Here is a 19,793-nt window from a genome sequence, read left to right on the forward strand (position 1 = left end):
AGTTTGAGGATATAATTCATTCCCCAAACCTGTTCTACAATCTTCAAATTGATTTCCTTACAGCGTAAGGGAGACCCCACTCGTGATTTGCCGGTAAGCTTTTTAGAAGATTTATTCTACGACACAGACACAATATATACTTAGTACGGAGAGATACTTCTCTGACTTCTAACTGAGCATGTTAAGCCAAGTAAACTCTAACTAAACCATGAATACTGTTCAACCTAATACAGTCTACTGTCTACTGTCTACTATTCGTCTAAAATACTCTACTATACTACTTATACTTTTATTTATCTATCCTATAAAGTGTTTATTTCCTATTCTTGCTGTTGTTGTCGTTGGTGATTGTTGTCACACTATATGTGTTTGTAACTTTTACTTTAAAATTATCTGTTTTTGTACTTGTAGTAAACAAAAATACAAATAACACACGAAAGAAAATCAAAACCAAAACTTGTAGTTTAATTGTTGAACGAGAAACACACTTGATACTTTCTTTTAGCCACCCAAGTATAAACAAAGTTAATGCTTTTTCTTTCTAAACAGTTGCATGTCAGTTTTGTTTATATTTTCATAAAATGCTTTCCGATAATTTCTTTCCTCCGATTCGGCCCTTTTTGCAAATTACAGACAATTGTTTTCCAAAAACAGAAAACAATCCGATCGAATGTCAATTTTTCCAAAACAAAAATTACACAAAACAATAACAGTTTTTGTTTAATTGTAGTGCCAATACCTTTGTATATAAAAACATGTATATTTTTCTAGGGAAAAGGGGGGTTTTGATCTATAATTATAAGCCAATGGGGCATACAGTCGTTCTAAGAAACATACAAACAGTTGCCTCAAGAAGAGACTGAACTGTTCTTGTAAAATATTTAGTTTAGACTTAGTTTTAAGTATCAAAAGAGTATTTTTGTAACTAAACACCGATAATGCACCAAAAAGGATACTCAAAGAAACCAAAAACAGTCACCCAGAATCAGCACTATATAACATAATATATCATATCGAACTAGTAGGATTGCACTTCACTCTGTCGCTCTCTCTCTTTATATATCTGACTCTGTCTATTAGTCACCACCTCTTTTTCGCTCTCGCTCTATCTGTCTCTGTCTGCGAAAGCCTAGATCCTTAGAATCCTATTCACCTGCTCACTCACTGCTCCACCGACTCACTGTCTCAAGCAAAAACCAAATCGTTCGATTCGTATCGTACCACTTCGATCCATTCCGTTCCGTTCAACAGGTAACCGCCGACGATTTGGAGATTATAGCCGCCACCGGACGGAGTCCTTCATCGGACTCGGGCCTGGGCATGACCGTGACGGATATTCATAAACGGTACTGAGAGAGTTTTGTTTCCTTAAAGCCTAGAAAACCTTAAAGCCCATCCTGATATCCCTTCACTCTCCCCATCCATTTGCATATCCTTCCTGTGAAATCATGTTTACTTAAATCTCTGATTATGTGTGGGCGGCATCGCAGACCCGCTCTACAATTGCCCCATAGGCCCATGTCGGCGGGACCCATACTGCATCGCTCACAGCCAGCATCCCATTATCAGACAGCCAGCAACCAGTCCTCATCACCATTATCGCCACCACAACAGCAACAACAGCAACAGAAGCCACACCAACAGCAGCAACATTATCCACCCCATCATGCCTCATTGCGTCATCTGGGCGGTGGAGGCGGCACCGTGGGACCTGGTCGTCATCATCATCTGAAATTCAAGCAGGCCAAAGACAATCAGCAACAGGTCAGGATTGTCGCGACTCCCAAAACAAACAAAAAATGAACAGAAAATCAAAAGCAAAAGTTCCCAAAAAAGTGTACTAGCAAGCCCAAAATCTTTCTGACTTTATTCCTCACTATCTTGGAGGTTTCTCCAAACTATCAGTTAGGATCTTCTATATCTTCTCTATGTACATAAAGCTTTAAGATTTTGATTTCTCAGACCTTTCTCTATTTGTCTTGGAAAACGAAAAATTGACATTCGGCTCAAAAAATTCAACATTCCTGTCTGTCATTTCGAACTTAAACTTGAATATTTTTTAATTGTCTTTGGTGTCAGTAACTATCTATCTTTATCTTTATCTATTACTCCTTTTGTATCTTTGTCTTTCGTTTTAAGTTTGTTTGGTTTTCCGTAAGTGTCGTATGTTGTGTCGTGTTGATATGTTTGCGTTTTTATTCCCATGTTTGTCCAACTGCTCCATGTGGTTTTTGTTTGAGTTGTCGTCTAAGTCTCCGTCTCCATCTCCGTTTCCCGTTATGTTGTTACTTCCTTTTATAAATGTTGTCCAATTGGCTATTGGGTGTTGTAATACATTTAAGTCGAATTAAGTCACGAGCCAAGCTAAACTGCCTTCAAGAAACTGAAAACCATCTATATGCTTTTGTTTATTCGCTAAAAATCGTAGGAATACGGCTGTGATGAGCACAGAACTCGCCGGGGCAGCGAAACCCTTTTACCGGAATACGAACAAGATACGGTGAGTAGGATTATCCGTGGGGGGTGCTTCTATAATAGGTCATATATGCCTTACCTTGACATTTCAAAAACCATTTCATGATCAGCACATCTTAAATACTTGATAACTCTCACAACAAACTCTAATCAACTCTTTATTCTTTGCATCTGTAAACTGTATCTGTATCTAGAGTTAATCTTAAACTATAAGCTTAAGCACTATCTTATGTAAGTATCGTATATAGGGTTATGGTATATATTCATCCGGCCCTCCTCACATCTTGTCGTGAATGGAACCCTCGGCCACCATCGGCAAATGGTAATCGCGGGGCGGCGTAAAGGGTCGCACAAAGTGCCGCCACTGCCGGTGGTGCAGGGGCGGTGGTGGCTGGGTGGGCGTGGTCGAGGATGAGGACGAGCTAACCACCGCATGTTGGTGCTGCTGATGGCAACTGTTGGGCTCGAATTTCGGGCGTGGTATGCGCAATTGTTTGATCTCCGTCAGATAGGTTTCCATGTTGTCGCTAGGTCTGGGGGTGGGGTGCCTGTTGGATGTTTGATTTGTTTAAATGATTTGATTTGTTTTTCTTTGGCCAAGTTGCAATCAGTGTCAGAGTTTGCCGGTGCAATCAATTGGAAAAGGAATGGCTAATGAGTCTAAAGAATATTAAATGGCTTAAACTTTAAACACTAATTTTTATTGGCTTAGAACGGTTCTTCAAACTCGAAACTCAATATGCTTTCAACTTTCTTTATTCACTTGAGTCTTTGTTGGATTTGGAGGGAAAACTCCACTCGAACTCGTGCACTTCATTCGTTGATGAATGTTTCCTTTCTGATCCAAAACTTCCTGGAGGAGTCACTCCCCCGCTACTTGTTGAGCCAGAGTGGGTGCCGCAAAAAGTGAAAGTAAATTCACCGACAAAACTTTGGTCCCCGTGCACCACCGCCGCACCACTCCAGGCCACAGGCGTGTGTGTAAGTGAGTGCTTGGCTAGAAGACAAGAAAATTGCAATAATTTCCGCAAAAGGCGTCCAACCATATCACATGCATTCAGTCAAGTTCAGGGCAGGATTTTCATTCGGCTCGCACGAAATTGATTTGGACATGGGAGCGGTGCATAATGGCAGTGTAGGGGCTAGGGTAAATGAGGAGCTAAACGGCTTGCTTAGCCCGATCCGCTTGCTTAGCCCTGTTTACACAGCTGACACCATTTGGGCCGACTTGACCGATGTACAGATGCACTCGATGGTCCGACGGCCGGATGGTCGATGAACGGAGCCAGACGACGGCCGGCCCAGCCTGAGTAACCAGTTTGATTTCAACTAAAACTGACAAACAACTTTTTGTGGCTGTCGCTGTTGCCGTTGCTGTTGCTGTTACTTCGATGGGATGGGGATGGGGATGTCGCTTGTCTGGCTTATGGGACACTCACTTTTCTGAAATTACGCAGACAGAGATGCAGATACCGACGGACCAGAGATTGTGGCTTCAACAGAGCGAGAGGCAGACAGAGAGCCAGCCAAGACCAAAAACTCAAAGTGGGTCATTAGAGAAATGTACTAAATAAGGTACAAAACTTTGTCAAGAGCAAACATAAATGGAAAGTAAATTGTTGTAGCTCTGGACAAGCTCTGAGCTAAACTTCGGAGCAACAGAGATGGAGAAAAGTTGTTTATAATGTAAATAAACCATTTGGATGCGTAGCAAAAAAACTTGGACTCCAAATCCGGTCTAAAAAGTCAATGAGTGTGAAATGAAATTATGGAAAAGAAAGAAATATATATTCTTTAAGAAATACTTCATCATATTTATGATTTGCTTGTCTCGTTAACTAATTCTGTTTTTTTTTCTGTGTGTGAAGAAAAGGCTCATAATGAGAACCTTAATTGAGGCAAGGGGGCCAGAGGGCCGAGAGGGCCAAGAGGTGTGAATTCTTGGCAGTTGATTAACCGTTATACCAAACTCTTTCTCGTCTATCACGAGGCTGTGTTAGCAATTTGGACAGCTTGTCATCTTTTGACATCATTAATTATACTCGACTTGATACCAAAGGGGAGAAGATTTTCAAAGACTACCTATTATTATAAAAGTGTAGTTATTAAAATTATTCAATTAAAAGGTTATGCACAACTATCTATCCATAATCCAGCTTGGCCTTGAAAGGCGATTAATGAAATACCACTTTTGGGACTTACAGCCATTTGTCAACTCGAATATCGAATTGGTGGGGCAATCGAGTCACCCCTCTCCCCGTCCCTTCATATTAAGTGACAAAGAGCTGCCCCCCAGCCTCCGCATACGCAACGAGGTCAATGGCATGTGCTTTGAATGATGATTGCCAGCTTTTCGATTCGAGTTACAAATTTTCAGCTACGACTAGAGCTTTGGCTAAAAGCAAAAAATCATCAAGAGTTGACTGAAAAAGTTTGCAAAGTCATAAATTTGATTGATTTTGAAATGGTTGCCCTGAGCGGCTTAACTCAAAAAAAAAGGCAAAGAAAAAAAAACCCAAATTATTGAACAATTTGTGAGAAAAATTGTTGGAAAATGATGTGCGTAGGGAAAATACAGTTAAATGGGCTGTCAGCAGACAATTGACTGGAAAAATGCATTATTGTTTGGAAAATTCTTCCTCCCCTTAGCCACACTCTGTCACTTTTTTTGTGAAAGTTGCGCTTCCCGGTTTTCTAAGTTGTGACTTTTTTGTTTTCCAAGTTTTTTTTTCTGGTTGCTGTTCCTTTCGTTGTGGTGAAATTTTTTTCTGGTTCTGCCAGTCAGCGTCTTTTTTTTATAATTATTCTAAAGTTAAACAAAAGGTGAGCATTTAATTTGTTCTCTAATTCACACTATTGTTAAGAAGTCAGTCGCCTGCGATCGTAGCTGGGCTTTGTGTTCTATTGTGACACTGCCTATGGCCAGCTCATTGACCTATAAACTCATTCTACGTTTTTAAAATCATTTATCATATTTTGGACTATGGTTTTCTCGATCAGAAGTGACAAGAAGTGGGTCAACGTAAGGCCTGGATTGGATGATTGAGAGTCTCAATTTGGGAGACAATGAAATCAGTCAGCGGAAAAACTTTATTAAGTTTCTCCTCCAATTGCCGTGACTTTTCTGGCTCTGGCTGTCAGGCCGGCCCCCCCAGGCCCTTTTGAAAGGCTGAGTGACTGAAAGGCTGAAAGTCTGTCCGAAATCCATTAAAAATACTTTGTTCTTTCATTGGTTTTCTGCGCATTTCTTTTCTCTTATAGTTTTCTTGTCTTTTTCCCAATGGCTTTTTTATGGGTCGAAATGTTTAGCAACTATTTCGCAGTTCCAACACTTAGAATCTCCGGTTTCCGTCAGCAAGTTAATTGCAGAAAAGAAACTCTTCCCGGGCTGGGGGTTTTAACTTCTCCTAAGCAATTAAAAAATCAAAACAATGGAAGCTAACTCCGAAAAAGTCGAGAAATAGAAGTTAATTGAATGCAAAATGCAAAGCAATAAAGTTGCCAACACATGTCCGACAAATCTGTGGCAACGACTTCGATGATATAACCATCAAGTGCAGAAAAGCAAAACCTCTGAATCAGACAAAACTTCTGCTCCCATGATTATATTATTATGGTTGTTTTTTTTTTTTTTGATGCAACAATTTGCTGGCAAACAGAGCGCGAAATGTAACGAAACGCGAGACTTGTCAACTCCACAGGCAACTTGTTTTCGTTCAATTTAAGCCTTGTATACGCACTTTTAGCTGATGCTTTTGGCGGCACAAAGCTCTGTTATTCCGTCTTTCAAATCTGGCTTACAACCTCACGCTCGAAGCGACGACGCGCGACTGAAACTGCAGACTTTGCTGAAGGTATTACTGTAGACCCAAAGCCGGAGCTGCTCATGTTGCTGGCTCTTGGCTCTTGCCTCTGGTTGTTGTAGCTTGTTTTTCAGCTTGTTCGTATTGTTGTTGTTGTATGTGGGGCTGCTGCCAAAAGCCACCGACCAAGTTGACGATGCCCAGCCAGCCGCAGCAGACTGCCATGGAGAGTACTCTTTGTTCCGCCGGGTCGTGGGCAGATGGTATTGGATTTGATCAAAAGCCGGAGACCTTGGCCAAAAAATTTGTATGGAGAATGCTTGAATTTAAATTTATTTTTAACTCTAATAATAGCTTTAAGAAGATTCTAGAAATAAGTGGGGTATTTATTTAATATTTAAATTTTAAAACATAATAGACTCATTGAGGTTTAAAATAGATATTTTGGATAAGGCAATTTATAATAAATAAACACAAAAGAAATTAAGTAAGAAATATATTTACCATATTTTAAAAATAGTTAGCTGTTAAGTACATAAATTACTACTTTATAGATTATTATAAATTAAAACTACCACATATATAAAAAGAAACAAAGCATAAAAGTGGAGTTACGCCAAACAGAGGTCCCCAAAAAACATTAAAATACTTATCCAAATCCTCTGCAAAAATCATATTTTGTTAAAAAATTATCCCCAAAAGTTAGAGCATTTTATGGCTTACTTATAAACTATAAACTAAATACATCATGGGACTCTTGTTATGGCGTTGAGTTTTGCTTTCTTTGACGTTTTGCCACCGAACGTTTTTCCAAGCTACTTTTTATGGCCTAGTAATGTAAAAAATTACCCAGAGCGACGACAATGGCAACGCAAAACAATTTGATAAACAAAGATTGTCAATATTTATGACTAAAAATTATACTGCAATTATATCGGCAAGATTTACTGGCCACTGCTGTGAGTCTATGGCCCATGGCAGCCGTATAGTAGTAAGTGTCCGATTTACGCAATGCTCGAACTGGAGTGACAAATAAATAAAATTTATTCGTGGGACTGCGGTGGGGGAAATGCAGCTGACAGTTTCTGCAGCTGTGCCGGGTTTTTGTTTCCTTCTGGCTCTACATATTTCTTTTCTTTTTTTTTGTATGTGGCTGTGGTAGCCATTGAATGTAGTTTGTTTTTCTTGGGAATGACGTAAACAGAAACCTTTAGCGACTACTGACTGATTTTGGGAGGCGGGATGTGATTTGATGGCCTGGCCAGAAGGCGTTTGGCATTTGGCATTGAACTTAGATGATATCTCATTAGCAGTTGCGCCGTGATAATTAATATATGATTTTTGGATCTCCATCTCTCTTTCTTTGTCTCTCTACCCTTTCGTTTCACGCTGCGTATACGCAATCTGATGGAATCGCATTAATTGGAAACAGGAACAGGTAAGGTTTAAGTTGCTGCATTTGCCGTTTGATACACTTTAAGCACCGTTTTCGAAACTATATATTTTCAAAACATACCAACACACAACAACACTACACACACACACTTATTTAAATACAAAAACACATACGTGCATACATAACGAGAAAATAAAATGAAAGAAAAGTCCAATAAGGAAGCAATCGTAATCGTAACAAAAGAAAACACCCCAAAACCGAAAAAAAACGAAAATAAATCTCTTACGCCTCGTTGTTGTAAATATTTAGCTAGAGCTACTAGTGTTGTGTTTTTTCTCCAAAACTCATTTTCCCTCTGGTGGGGATTCGTGTGCATAATTTTCGAATGCAACATGGCGGGGGCGGAGTAGATGGAGGCGCAGGCCGATGCGGATTATACGTTCATGCAACAAAGCTTTTGGGGGAAGATTACCAAACACAAAAGTTTTGACATAACCAGAGCTAATTAGCCAATGAACGCGTTTGGTTTCGCGGTAGAAGAGGCTTAGAAATTGAAGATTAGTCAGATATTCGGTTTAATTAGAGGTGAAGCCTGAAAGTAGGCTACAAAAAAGCCAGCAACATTGCGGCCAAGTCGAGCAACATTATTTAGCAACAAATATGGTCAACAACACAAATTTTTTCATAAAATAATAATAATTCCCTCAAAATATAGTATATAATAAGTACAAGATTTTAAATTTATAAAAATAGAAATTCATTTATTTAAGTTTTTAGTTCTGTAGCCTTAGTAAAGGTAAAAACCCATCTCCAAAGTGATCAGCTTAGTTTTAGGTAAAAATCTTAAAGAAAAATGTATTAAAAATATTAATAGCTCATATTGAAAAGTAAAAACCTGTAGATTTAATCTTCAACCATATACAACCAGTAATTAACTAAATTGTAGATTGAATAGTTTTAACAAAACATCTTAGGAACCCAACAACAAATATTCCCCACAAATTCCTAATTTTTTTTTTAAATATTTTTCAGTTATCCCTAGAACACCAGATCTTTCTCATTTAGTTCGAATCGATTCTCTCATTTCACTTTTGGCACTTTCACTTTTCAACCACTTTTGTTGTTGATCCATGCGATCCACGGACTCCTCGGATCCCGTGACTTTGTGATCCCGTACTCCCCCCAAAATTGTTCTTGTTTGTTCATTTGTGTGCATTTCAGGGCGGCTACTTAGATGGACTGCGTTCACATTTGGGTGGTTTAACACAACGTGTCAAATCATGGTATTGGGGACGACCTCTAGTAAGTGCCAATGTATTTTTCGTTAATCGTTAAACGAAAACAAACAAAATACCTAATAATAAAGCCAATAATGACACCAGCAACCACAAAAAAAATCTAGAAATTGTGTTCGCAACTTGAGTGGAATAAATTTTTGTCTGCGAAGTGTGTTTTCACAGTCTGCATTTTGTTTTTCTTTTGGAAAAGACCTTTCAATTTGCATCTCGTTGCATTCAATTTAGCCTGAACTACTTAGTGTTATTGCTATCACTCTCTCACTCGCTCTCTCTCTATCTCTATCTCTCTGTAACTCTGTCTCTTTCTATTAACTCAAATAACTTAAAAACTTGATTGTTTTGAATGTGCATTGCCACGCAGCCACTGCAAGTGCAATAATTTAAATATTTTTTAAATAAATAACTAAAAACTAAACTCGAAAATAAATTTCCAAAAAAAATATCAATTGCATTTCCAGCATTTTGTGTTGTATTTGTAGGATTTGTGTTTTAGTTTTTTTGTGCTCTCATTACGAATAAAATTCTGCTTGCCCCACCAACATAAACAAAATGATTGTTTTGTGTTTTCAAAAAATTTAGTTTTGTTTTTTTATGATTTTATGTGGCGCACTTGAAACTTTTCATATAGATTTCTTTAGTATCTTTGTAAAGTAATTGTCAATGTAAGTATTTAAACTAAAAGTTAAACAAGACACAAGACTAAAAGTCAGCAATGCATTTAAAAGCGAAAGGTCAAAAAGACGAGCCAACCAACTAAAAGCCAACAAAGAAAAGCTTGAAAAATACATTTGCACATTTACGCATGAGTCACCCCGATTTCTCAAAAACACACGCCAAATATCAATATATCTGTATCAATATTCAAATGAATTGGTCTCGGTTCACCGCCAGCCAGTCATAAGTCACCCAATCACCTCCATTCATATCGATTTGTAGTATTTTTCCATTTAATTTTTACTTTGCCCTGTAATTAGTGTAAACTCCCGGTTTTTTGTTTTGGCATTTTAGCTGCTGCTGCCCTCCACACAACTTTGAAATATTAATTAAAAAATGAATACATTCACACACGCACTCCACCTATCCTTTGTTAGTCGTAGTTAGCAGCTCTTAGCCCTGTAAAATAAGTTGGAGTTACTGAAGTTTTAGTTAGCGCTACATTTCAAAACCTACTTAGTCCGAATTAGTCTAGCGAATCAAATCTGAGTGTCTTAGCTGCCAAACTCTTGCAATTAGCTTTTATAAATAGATCGTATAAATATTGTATAGTTGCAAAGCCTTAAAATGCACAAACACACAACCAGATACACCGACAGATACACGGATACTGACCATAAGTATCTAACAGATACACAAGCACTCGCATATTCATATCCTTGCACTTCTGACATTCAGCTTAGCTCCAGAATTAAATCATAAATATTTAAGACTCTATAATTAGAAAATGTGACGAGAAATTATTTAAACAAAGTGCTTGAGTTCTTTGACGATTGAAGTCAAAGTCTCTAAACTCTAAATCTGATTAAAGTCCAAGCTCTATTTTCCAAAAGCAATATCTCCATCTTAAATTCTCTTTCTGAAGCACGCTTTGGCACTTGGCTGTCCCCACAAGAATCCATCCAAAAACCCACTGACTTACCAACCACCCACTACCCTACTACCGTATAGACTACTTGTCATACTTTATTCAATTCAATTTCTATCTGTATGTTTGCAAGTGAAAGCGAAACTCAAACCAACAGCAAACACGTTCAAAAAATCAAATAACTCTTATTATCATAATTCACTGAACTACTTAATACTACCAACTACAAAAGAAACCTGTAACGTTTTTATCTCTACTACAAGCAACTACAACGAATTCTTATGCAAATATTTCTACTATTTTCATTTTACATTCAAAAATCAATCAAATGTTGCTCACTATGCAAAATACAAAAAAATATAAAAAAAAACCAATACATTGCCAAAATCAAATGTGGCCAAACCTGAAAAAAATAAATAAATATAATAGGAGTTGGCCACAAAACTCTCACGAAGTTTCGATATGAAGGAAGAAGGCGGCACATTGCTGGGCGATAAAGGTGTACGAAGGCATCAGGTGAGTGCTACTCGAAATCCAGTGCAAGCACACAACAATATTCGATATCTACAACTAATAGCAGAATACAGCACTTGAATGCCGACAACAACTTTAACTAAACCTAAGAAATATATCTATGAGATTTAATTAATTATATATAAAAAAAAATACAATACCCATCGGTTTCTATTTGAAATTATTACAACTATTGGTCACTCCAAGAACATTTCATGATTCATTCCCAACAAATCACACAAAAACTTCTTCCTTTTCTCTATCTATTTTTAACCTCAATTCAAAAATAAACAACAATTATGACAAATATTTGAAACTAGCAAACCAACAATATACTACAATATTTGTAAATTAAAATTGGTCTACCTTTTCATAGCTTGAACCTTTTCGTATTGTTTGCCCCACACGTACTTTAATACCAGAAAATATTTAACCAAATCCTCAGATTCAACAAAACGTTAAATTGCTTGCCTTTACCAAATCACAAAATCTATTTTATCAGCTTTGATCAAACCGAAACACAATTTGACTTTGAACTGTAAGCTAATCTTAGAGTTGAAACAGTAGTTCTTGACTTGGTTTCGATTGACAGATAAAGATGATTTCCCATGGAGCTATTATATGCCTTGAAATATACTAGTTCTTAGACTAATAACTACAAACTTTCTATTTCCAGTCCATGCAGCGTCTGTCAGCGGAGCAGAATGGTGGTTCAACGACTGAACAAACACATGAACACAATCCAAACGTCGTACCTGATCATAGAGGCAACTTACACATTACAGTTAAGAAAACCAAACCAATTTTAGGTATTGCTATCGAAGGTGGTGCTAACACAAAACACCCGCTCCCTAGGATAATCAATATCCATGTAAGTTTGCTACTAAAAGCTTACATTTTTTAAATTTATTTAAAATTTTGGTGTAATTTTTAAATAGGAAAATGGTGCAGCATTTGAAGCGGGCGGCTTAGAAGTCGGACAACTGATACTGGAGGTGGATGGAACCAAAGTGGAAGGCCTACATCATCAGGTATGATTTGAAAATAAGTATTGCCTACTTTTAAGGGCCTTTTATGGCAGAATCCATAAAATACTGTCTTTTTCTTAGGAGGTTGCTCGACTGATAGCTGAATGCTTTGCTAATCGTGAAAAGGCTGAAATAACATTCTTAGTTGTCGAAGCAAAAAAATCAAATTTGGAACCGAAGCCAACAGCTTTGATATTTTTAGAAGCCTAACATTTGCTTGCCCTGCCGGCCAGTGACCCATTGGAACGACAAAAACTCGAGTTCCTTTACGAATGGGGCATCGATTTAACGGAGACGCCAAAACCAATGCCAACACCAATACCGCTAACAAAAGCCAAGAATCCACCGCCACTGCCCCATGAGCTGCATAACAACATCAACAGCCATTATGGCAGCAGTGCCGCGCTCAGCAACCATCATTCGCATCATCAGCAACACCACCAACCACAACAACAGTATCATCCAAACACACCCACAAACAACAACACTAACAACACCACTACTAATACACAAGAACCACCAACAACAGCAACATCGGTTGCAAATAAACAACAAACACTAAACACTAATACACCAACGAAAGCATCTCGTGAGGCAACTCCCACAAGGGAGCAGCAGCATGCCACGCCAACGAGGGAGCAACAGCAACAACAAACACCAACCCGCCAGCAGCTCTTGCAACAACAACGTGAGCAGCGTGAACAACGCGAACAACGTGAACAACGTGAACAACGCGAACAACGCGATCAACGTGAACAACGCGAACAACGTGAATATCATCGCGATAGGCAGCAACATTTGCGAGAGCAACGTGAACAGCGCGAACGGGAACACCAAGGACACGGACACGAACACCATCACCACGATCACCACCAAGGACACCACCAAGGACACCAACACGGACACCAACACGATCACCACCACCATCATCATTCATCGGCATCACAGCAGCAGCAACACCAACGCTACAGCAGCAGCAGCTACAAATCTCATAATAATTCCGTTTACCAGTAAACTAAAAACCAAATTTTAACTATTGGAGCCGCAATATTTGGGAAAATTTCTTTCAAACTGCAACAGCAATTCAATCAGTAAACAGTTTAATTGTGCTAACTTTTCCACAACAAAAAAAAAAGAATCAGGAAAAAAATATATAAAAATCAAATCAAATAAAACAAAATGGAAGCCTACGACAAAAAAATTAAAAACCTTTCCTACATGCACGCCTATTTTCACACTAAACAGAAAAACGCCCTTGACAGACAATTAGTAAGGTTTTGTTTTGAAACAAAAAAAAAAATAAAGTTATAAGTGTATTTTCAAAGAGCCACCCCAGCTTAACTAGATCCCGTAGAAATGTGTTGTTTTTAAAAAAAAAAAAACAAAAAAAACTTAACGAGATGCTCAAAAAAAAAAAAGAAACTCAAACAATGTCTAATGTTAAGACAACTTTTCCCGGATTTTTTTGTATTATTTGTTAGGTTTTCCAGAAATATCAAAAGCAAAATTAAAACACTGCCAACCAGAAGAAACTAACTAGAAGAAAGAGCATCTCTCCCCGCTTGGCAACACGTACTTAGAACCAAACCAGAAACCAAAAACTACTCAAGTCCTTAACTAGAAACAAAAACCAAAGCCAAGACCTAATCAGACCTTAGGAGTCCTAAGATCCTTTATCCTCTATCGAACCACGAACCACAAGCTAGTCGAAATGTGTAAATCTGTGTAAAACTCTATAAAATATTATTGTATGATTATGATTATACTATTGATTACAAATCGAACAATGTAGTTTAGCCGGTTAGTCATTACTTGTTTAAAATAATGGCGAGACAAAGTGTTTAGTTTCACGAGATTACTGTAAGAGCAATGTTATATTTGATGATGATAAACCCACGAAATCCCCATGAGAAGAATGCAACAACAACCGAATAAGGCATACATTAAGAAAAACAAGAGCTTAAAAATGTTTAAAAAATTATCAAGTAAAATATCTAAAAGTCCCCTATATACAGTAAGCAAGATGGAGATGATGCAGAGAAAAAAAATTTAAGAAAAGTTAAAAACACAAAAAAAAAATCTTAAATAAAAAACAGGCACAGACACTGTACAATGCAAAATAATCAGTGAATTAGCAAATGAATTGTTGCTTTTGTTAGATACAAAAAAACACACTAACACTAACAAACACATGCACTAACACATACGCACGGCATACTCACACACACACACACATGCGCATTGCCAAATTGATTGTATTTACAGCAGCTAATTGATAAATTGATGAATGAAGTCAACAACAAACAAATATGAAGCCCACCTAAGCAAATGATAATTTGTAAAAATTAAAAAATAATCGTAAAATTAAATCACAAGCCATGTAAAAATTATAAATAAATGCAGTAGCTACGCCCACATAGATACACACACCCACACCCACCCACACACACACACACTCACATCAGCAGTCACTCGAAAAAAATATCTAGCCCGAAAAGCGCATTAATTCAAAATTCTAGCCAAAATATTAAATTAAATTCTTAGAGTGTTGTGAGATTAATCAAAATTGAAAGCTTAAATTCAGAAAATATTCAACTTTTAAAAAACATGTTTTTTTAAAATTCAGTATCAAATATTCTTGATCAATCTGGCAACACTCTGGGCATGTCCTTGTTATTAGTACAACTTAAACTGCACGCTGCACAATTTTTGAATGTTTGTTAAATGTTTTTAAGAGCAAAACCAACACCAACGAAATCCTCTGAAAAAAAATTAAAGCCTAAATCCCCAGCCAAATATTCCACTACAATATTATCCCGAAAACCAAAAAAAAACAAAAACGGTAAACGAATTATGAATCTGCTAAAGGAAAGGAAGCATCTATGCTAACTCTACCATTGTAAAATGCAAGAAAACTAACATTAAACGCTGTAGAGAAAATCCAGAAAAATGGAACGCTTAAAATTTGAGGTTGATTGGCATTAAGTAAAAAGTTAAACGATGTTGAAGCAGGAAGAGCCAGGCCGACAGGGCGCGATCACGAGCAAATATTAAATATTAAAAAACAAAAAGTTAAAACTTTTACAAGAGCACGACAAACAAGAACAACTGCAAGTGCAACTCTTCATATGTATTGTGTAAAAAAGAAAATCCTTTTTATAGATCAAAAACAAAAAAACCAAAAATCCAACATATTTTTCGCTCTCTTTCCAAGTCTCTCGATCTATCTCTCTCTATCACTACTATATATCTCTTTCACTCAATCGGTCAATGTTTAATCAATCGTTCGGCGAATTTGTTGATTTCGTTTGTTGTGTGTGATAGTGTTTGGAATAAAATGAAATTTTTGCATGTCATATGAGCAATCTGTTCACCATAAGTCCACAAGAAGTTAACTTTGTGTCTAATGATATCTATAGGGGCATATCGGGTTCGAGGTTCGAACTTCGAACCCCATGCCGGGCTTGTTTTCTTAACTACAAGGATAATTCTCTGCTTAGATCTCTCCCTATCTCTCTTAATAACTCCTTTTACGTACATATATGTCTCTGTGAAAAGTAATTAAACAAAATTAATACAAAAAATGTAAAATTGATATTGAAATTGAATCGTTATATGAGATATTTCACTTGTACTTTTGTTGACTATTATGTAATTAAACGCTTTACTGAATATCAGTTATGTACATTTTTTAGCTAAAAATGGAAATTGTAAACCAAAATCAAGCAAAAAGCTTATGCTGTTACTTATTGTTAGTGAATTTACCAAAAAAAAAAAAAAAACAAAAACTCTAAGAAAATTAAACTCAAGTTAAATTTTTCAAAATTATGAAAATAAAAATCATTTTGCAATGTTTATGCGTGAAAAGGGGCTACCTGGAAAGGATCGCCACGTAAACGCACTTACGCCTTTGTATATTGCTATAGATTTTGATGAGAATGCTTAAAACTCAAAAACTTTGATATCTACGAGACGAATATCTATTTAATATAATATACAAAATAAAACGTAAACAAATACCGCATATACATAGATCGTATACTAAACTATATCTAAATTGTAAACGACAATGAAAAGCAATTTTAAGCAAAATCAAGGAAACAACTTCAATTTCCACTTCAATAACCCCACACACACACCTACACTAACGAGTTAAACCATAAATGTGAAAGAAAATGTATAGAACTATATATATCTAATGAATACCAGAAAGAACAAGGCTATCTATATGTTATGCTAATAAAAGGGTAAACGGCATTTAAATTCATTCAACCAAAAAAAAGAAAACAAAATACAAGAAAAAACCGCATCAAACGCAATGAAAATTAAAGCTTATAAATATCATATAGATCTGATTATGTACCATACCACTCAGAAAAACTCAAAGCCCATATACCACGTAAATATCGTATCGTAAATAGCAATAGAATAAACCTAGACATAGTTCATAATGATAGCTAAGCCTCGGCAGAAGCAAACTTGTTGTATGATTAAGATCGAGTTAGACTTTTAACCAGAGATAATCCAACTTGTAGATATTTCAATATATCACATATAAAAATATATGATTGTGTATATTACCGGATAGACAAGAACTATACTAATTTCTAGGTCTCGCTTTTGAGTTAATCTTTCGAAAACCCCCAACTGATATATATCAAGTATATTTTACGCATTCAGACCAGACCACAAAAGCAACCAACTACAAAAACAAAAACAAACTGTGCCACCTAGTACATAACAAGAAAGGTTATATATCTGCTATAGAAAGATTTAACACTTGACACGAACTTGTAAAATATATATATATATATACCTATATATACATATTATATAGAAAAGGAAAACATTCAATGCTCACTTTTATATTTTTTATCATACATACATATATCAAGAAATCAAGAAGGAAAGACAACTAGAACACAACCACGAAGCACCACTGAAGAAACATAGGAATGTCCTCATATACCCCAAAGAACATATATTTATATATAGTATACAAGTTCTTTATTCTAGCTTTGGGTTCAATCGCTTTTTAGGGCCAATTTGCTTTGCTTGCGAGACGAAATTCCCCAAAGACCAGACCTCATATTATTAATTTCCATTACTGATCCCCTACCCCTTCAAATTCAAAGTGAGAATTAGGAAAGATAACACCAGGCATTAACGCAAAAGATCGAGCTAAACTAGTGCATAATATTTAAATATATAAACCATTCGAGTAAAAGGCTTTTCAGTTGTGTATATTGTAAAGAAAAATTATAAAAGAACAAACATAAAGTTAAACATTTAAAGCAAAAAACCAAAAATTTATTAAACCATTAAAAATAATTGTATTTATCGGAATTAAAAAACAAGAAATCTAACGCATTAGCATAGCAATGATAATGATATATAAATTGAAATGGTAATGAACACAAAAAGCGCTGATTTATTAATTATTAATTATATTGCAAAAAACAAAAAGTGAAAAACAAATGATATTGTCCTTGGTATTTACGTATACATAAAGAAAACAGCAAACAAAAAAATATGAAAAATAAAAACAAAACGTTTTTTTATATACACATGAGCTAGTCTTTTATTTTACATTTTTAGAATAAAGTAAGTATAAAATTTGGATTTGTTTCATAACTTTCCATCGCTAGATCCCGAGAGGACCTATAGGATTATTTTCACTCCATGATCTACTATGACAGCTCCTACAGGTATGTTCTTCGACTAAAATGTGGGGTACTGGGGAAAAAAATAAGGACGATATAAAAATAAAATAATATCTCGACGTTCAAAACCAAGTAGACCAAGTAAACCAAGTCCAAGTAGAAATGAATTTGCGTAGGGTCAAACTACCTTTTATATAGCCTCCAGGTCGATAAAATATAAACCTATTGCCTAAATCGGTTTTAGGCCTAAACCTATTATTGCCTAAATCGGTTTTTATAGTGGTCCTACTAATGGTGTGTATATCTGTCTCTGGCCACTTTGGGTGAACTTGTCAAGCAACACTGCTTCAGACCGAGTATACCCCCTTGCATATTTAATGATAAAATTCTTATCTAAAGTCTAAAGCACGCGACTAGCAATATGAACAGGTTAGTCGACTTGATTTGCATTAGGTGCCCCTTGTTTTGATTTTGACCACTCGGTTACTTAGATTAGTTTGCTTAAATCTGCCATCAGATCACATCGTATAATGCCGCAGACGAATCTAAAGCTAAGTAAACATGATCAGCAGGTGCTGGAGTCCATTTTCAATCCCCTAGAGCTGGGCGGCTTTCCAGGGGCGAACAGCTTCGTGCCCAGTGAATCAGATCTAACGGATGGATGTGTAGAGCCTGAATCGGATGCAGTCAAAGCTTCCAAGGACCTTGAGCACCGGGCTATTTGCTCATCCGAAAAAGGTGATGTACCAGAAGCTCTTGATTTGTTTCAAAAAGCCCTAAATCTTACTGAAAGAGCCTCGGTATTGAACAATAGGGCCCAAACTCTGCGCCTGGCAAAAAGGGATCAGGGTAAGTTATATTTATAATTATATTTATATTATTTGAGGTTCTATGTCTATTCGATTGGAACATTAGGTAACTACATTTTTTCCTCAAAGAAGGGGATAGAGGTATAATTTAATATCTCGATGCTGAGGGCTCCAGCACCTACAGCTTGAACAGGTATTTAGGTTTAAATCTTTGCTAAGAAAGCATCAACAACAGATGGCGCCACGTACATAAATAACTCGTATCATTTCAGGATAAACTTATTTTAAAAGAAAACTATGTGTTACAATAATATGCAATATTATACGCATAAATAAAATATCTTATATTTTTATAGAGGCCATGGATGACTTGAACCGCGCCTTAAGCCTGGCCAACGAGCTTGAGGTTCGCACCAAGTGCCATGCCCACTGCCAGCGCGGGATTCTATATCGCAAGCTGGACAACTTGGATGCTGCACGCTCCGATTTCGAGGCAGCCGCTCAGTTGGGCAGCAAATTTGCCAGAGAACAGGTAAATCTTCTAAGTACTCCTTCCATAGGGTTTTCTTTAAAGTTTTTTTTATATTTTTCCAGTTGGTGGAAATAAATCCCTACGCTGCTCTCTGCAATCAAATGCTTCGTCAGGCCTTCGATCAGCTAAAGTAGTACCAGTTCGTGGACCTATGCTCTGATTTGGCTAAAAGCCGAAGGGCTCGTTAACATAAATAAAAATTAATTAAGTCTGAGACGCGTTGTTGTCTGCGATAAGGCGAGTGAGGTGGATCGGCTGCTGGTTGCGGTGGAGAGCATCATGTGGCAAGCTGCAAAAAGTGGCACGTGCAGCGCAAGTGGTCTCCGTTTTAACTGGGCTTTAAACCCCAGATCGTGAGCACTCGGGGGGCAGTTTTACACACAAACAGCAGATGAATTGGTCATCGATTTATTAAACCGAAGATGTTAATACTTTAATAAAGGATACAAAATATTATACATGAAATAAAGTCAAATTGGTAAATTCTTTCGGGCTAAATTCTCCAAGAGAGATTAAATCTCTTTAATCGGCAAGATACTTAATAGACCTTAAATACCCTTTGAAAGGGTATTGTGAGGAGCAGCGGCAAAAACGAAAACAGTTATTAAATGCAGCAGGCTCTTGTCAGATTGCAGCAGGCTGGCTCGGATTGGTTTTTTTTTTTTGATTGTGGTTTTTGGCACACGCTTTGCAG

At 36.8% G+C, this 19,793-nt stretch overlaps 3 protein-coding genes across 6 annotated transcripts in view; 2 read left to right on the forward strand and 1 right to left on the reverse strand.

The window, feature by feature from the left end:
* dysc (whirlin protein dyschronic) overlaps positions 1–17,660 on the forward strand; it is a 36,501-nt gene extending 18,841 nt beyond the window's left edge. Inside the window, 9 exon segments of the mRNA XM_070280191.1 lie at positions 64–93; positions 1,252–1,346; positions 1,491–1,764; positions 2,429–2,500; positions 8,896–8,976; positions 10,984–11,070; positions 11,744–11,938; positions 12,006–12,098; positions 12,177–17,660. Of these exon segments, the coding sequence (XP_070136292.1) occupies positions 64–93; positions 1,252–1,346; positions 1,491–1,764; positions 2,429–2,500; positions 8,896–8,976; positions 10,984–11,070; positions 11,744–11,938; positions 12,006–12,098; positions 12,177–13,109 (1,860 nt within the window). The 3' untranslated portion in view covers positions 13,110–17,660.
* On the reverse strand, positions 2,597–6,334 carry LOC108127674 (uncharacterized). Of its 2 annotated transcripts, XM_070280195.1 has the most exons (3): positions 6,216–6,302; positions 3,239–3,472; positions 2,597–3,023 (listed from the first exon to the last, which is right to left on the reverse strand). In XM_070280195.1, the coding sequence occupies exon 3, from the start codon at positions 2,993–2,995 to the stop codon at positions 2,753–2,755; it is 243 nt and encodes an 80-aa protein (XP_070136296.1). In that variant the 5' UTR covers positions 2,996–3,023; positions 3,239–3,472; positions 6,216–6,302; the 3' UTR covers positions 2,597–2,752. The 2 variants fall into 2 exon arrangements, with proteins under 2 accessions (XP_070136296.1, XP_043067082.1); XM_043211147.2 differs by lacking the exon at positions 3,239–3,472 and having other exon boundaries at positions 6,216–6,334.
* A 265-nt stretch (positions 17,661–17,925) lies between the features above and the next one.
* Positions 17,926–19,522, forward strand: LOC108127602 (tetratricopeptide repeat protein 36 homolog). 3 transcript variants are annotated; one of them, XM_070280193.1, is made up of 4 exons: positions 17,926–18,187; positions 18,250–18,607; positions 18,924–19,099; positions 19,162–19,522. In XM_070280193.1, the coding sequence occupies exons 2-4, from the start codon at positions 18,289–18,291 to the stop codon at positions 19,231–19,233; spliced, it is 567 nt and encodes a 188-aa protein (XP_070136294.1). In that variant the 5' UTR covers positions 17,926–18,187; positions 18,250–18,288; the 3' UTR covers positions 19,234–19,522. The 3 variants fall into 3 exon arrangements, with proteins under 3 accessions (XP_070136294.1, XP_070136293.1, XP_017100239.3); XM_070280192.1 differs by having other exon boundaries at positions 18,255–18,607; XM_017244750.3 differs by having other exon boundaries at positions 18,276–18,607.
* The last annotated feature ends 271 nt before the right edge of the window (positions 19,523–19,793 follow it).

This window comes from Drosophila bipectinata, chromosome 3L (genome assembly GCF_030179905.1).
Source record: "Drosophila bipectinata strain 14024-0381.07 chromosome 3L, DbipHiC1v2, whole genome shotgun sequence".
In the NCBI taxonomy this organism is placed as follows: domain Eukaryota; kingdom Metazoa; phylum Arthropoda; class Insecta; order Diptera; family Drosophilidae; genus Drosophila; species Drosophila bipectinata.

Excerpts from the sequence above, each read along its gene's own strand:
- LOC108127602 (XM_070280192.1), top strand. Across the intron at positions 18,608-18,923 it reads CCTGGCAAAAAGGGATCAGG|AGGCCATGGATGACTTGAAC; the intron begins GTAAGTTATATT and ends ATATTTTTATAG. Across the intron at positions 19,100-19,161 it reads GCAAATTTGCCAGAGAACAG|TTGGTGGAAATAAATCCCTA; the intron begins GTAAATCTTCTA and ends ATATTTTTCCAG.
- LOC108127674 (XM_043211147.2), bottom strand. The coding sequence starts at position 2,995 with ATGGAAACCTATCTGACGGAGATCAAACAATTGCGCATACCACGCCCG.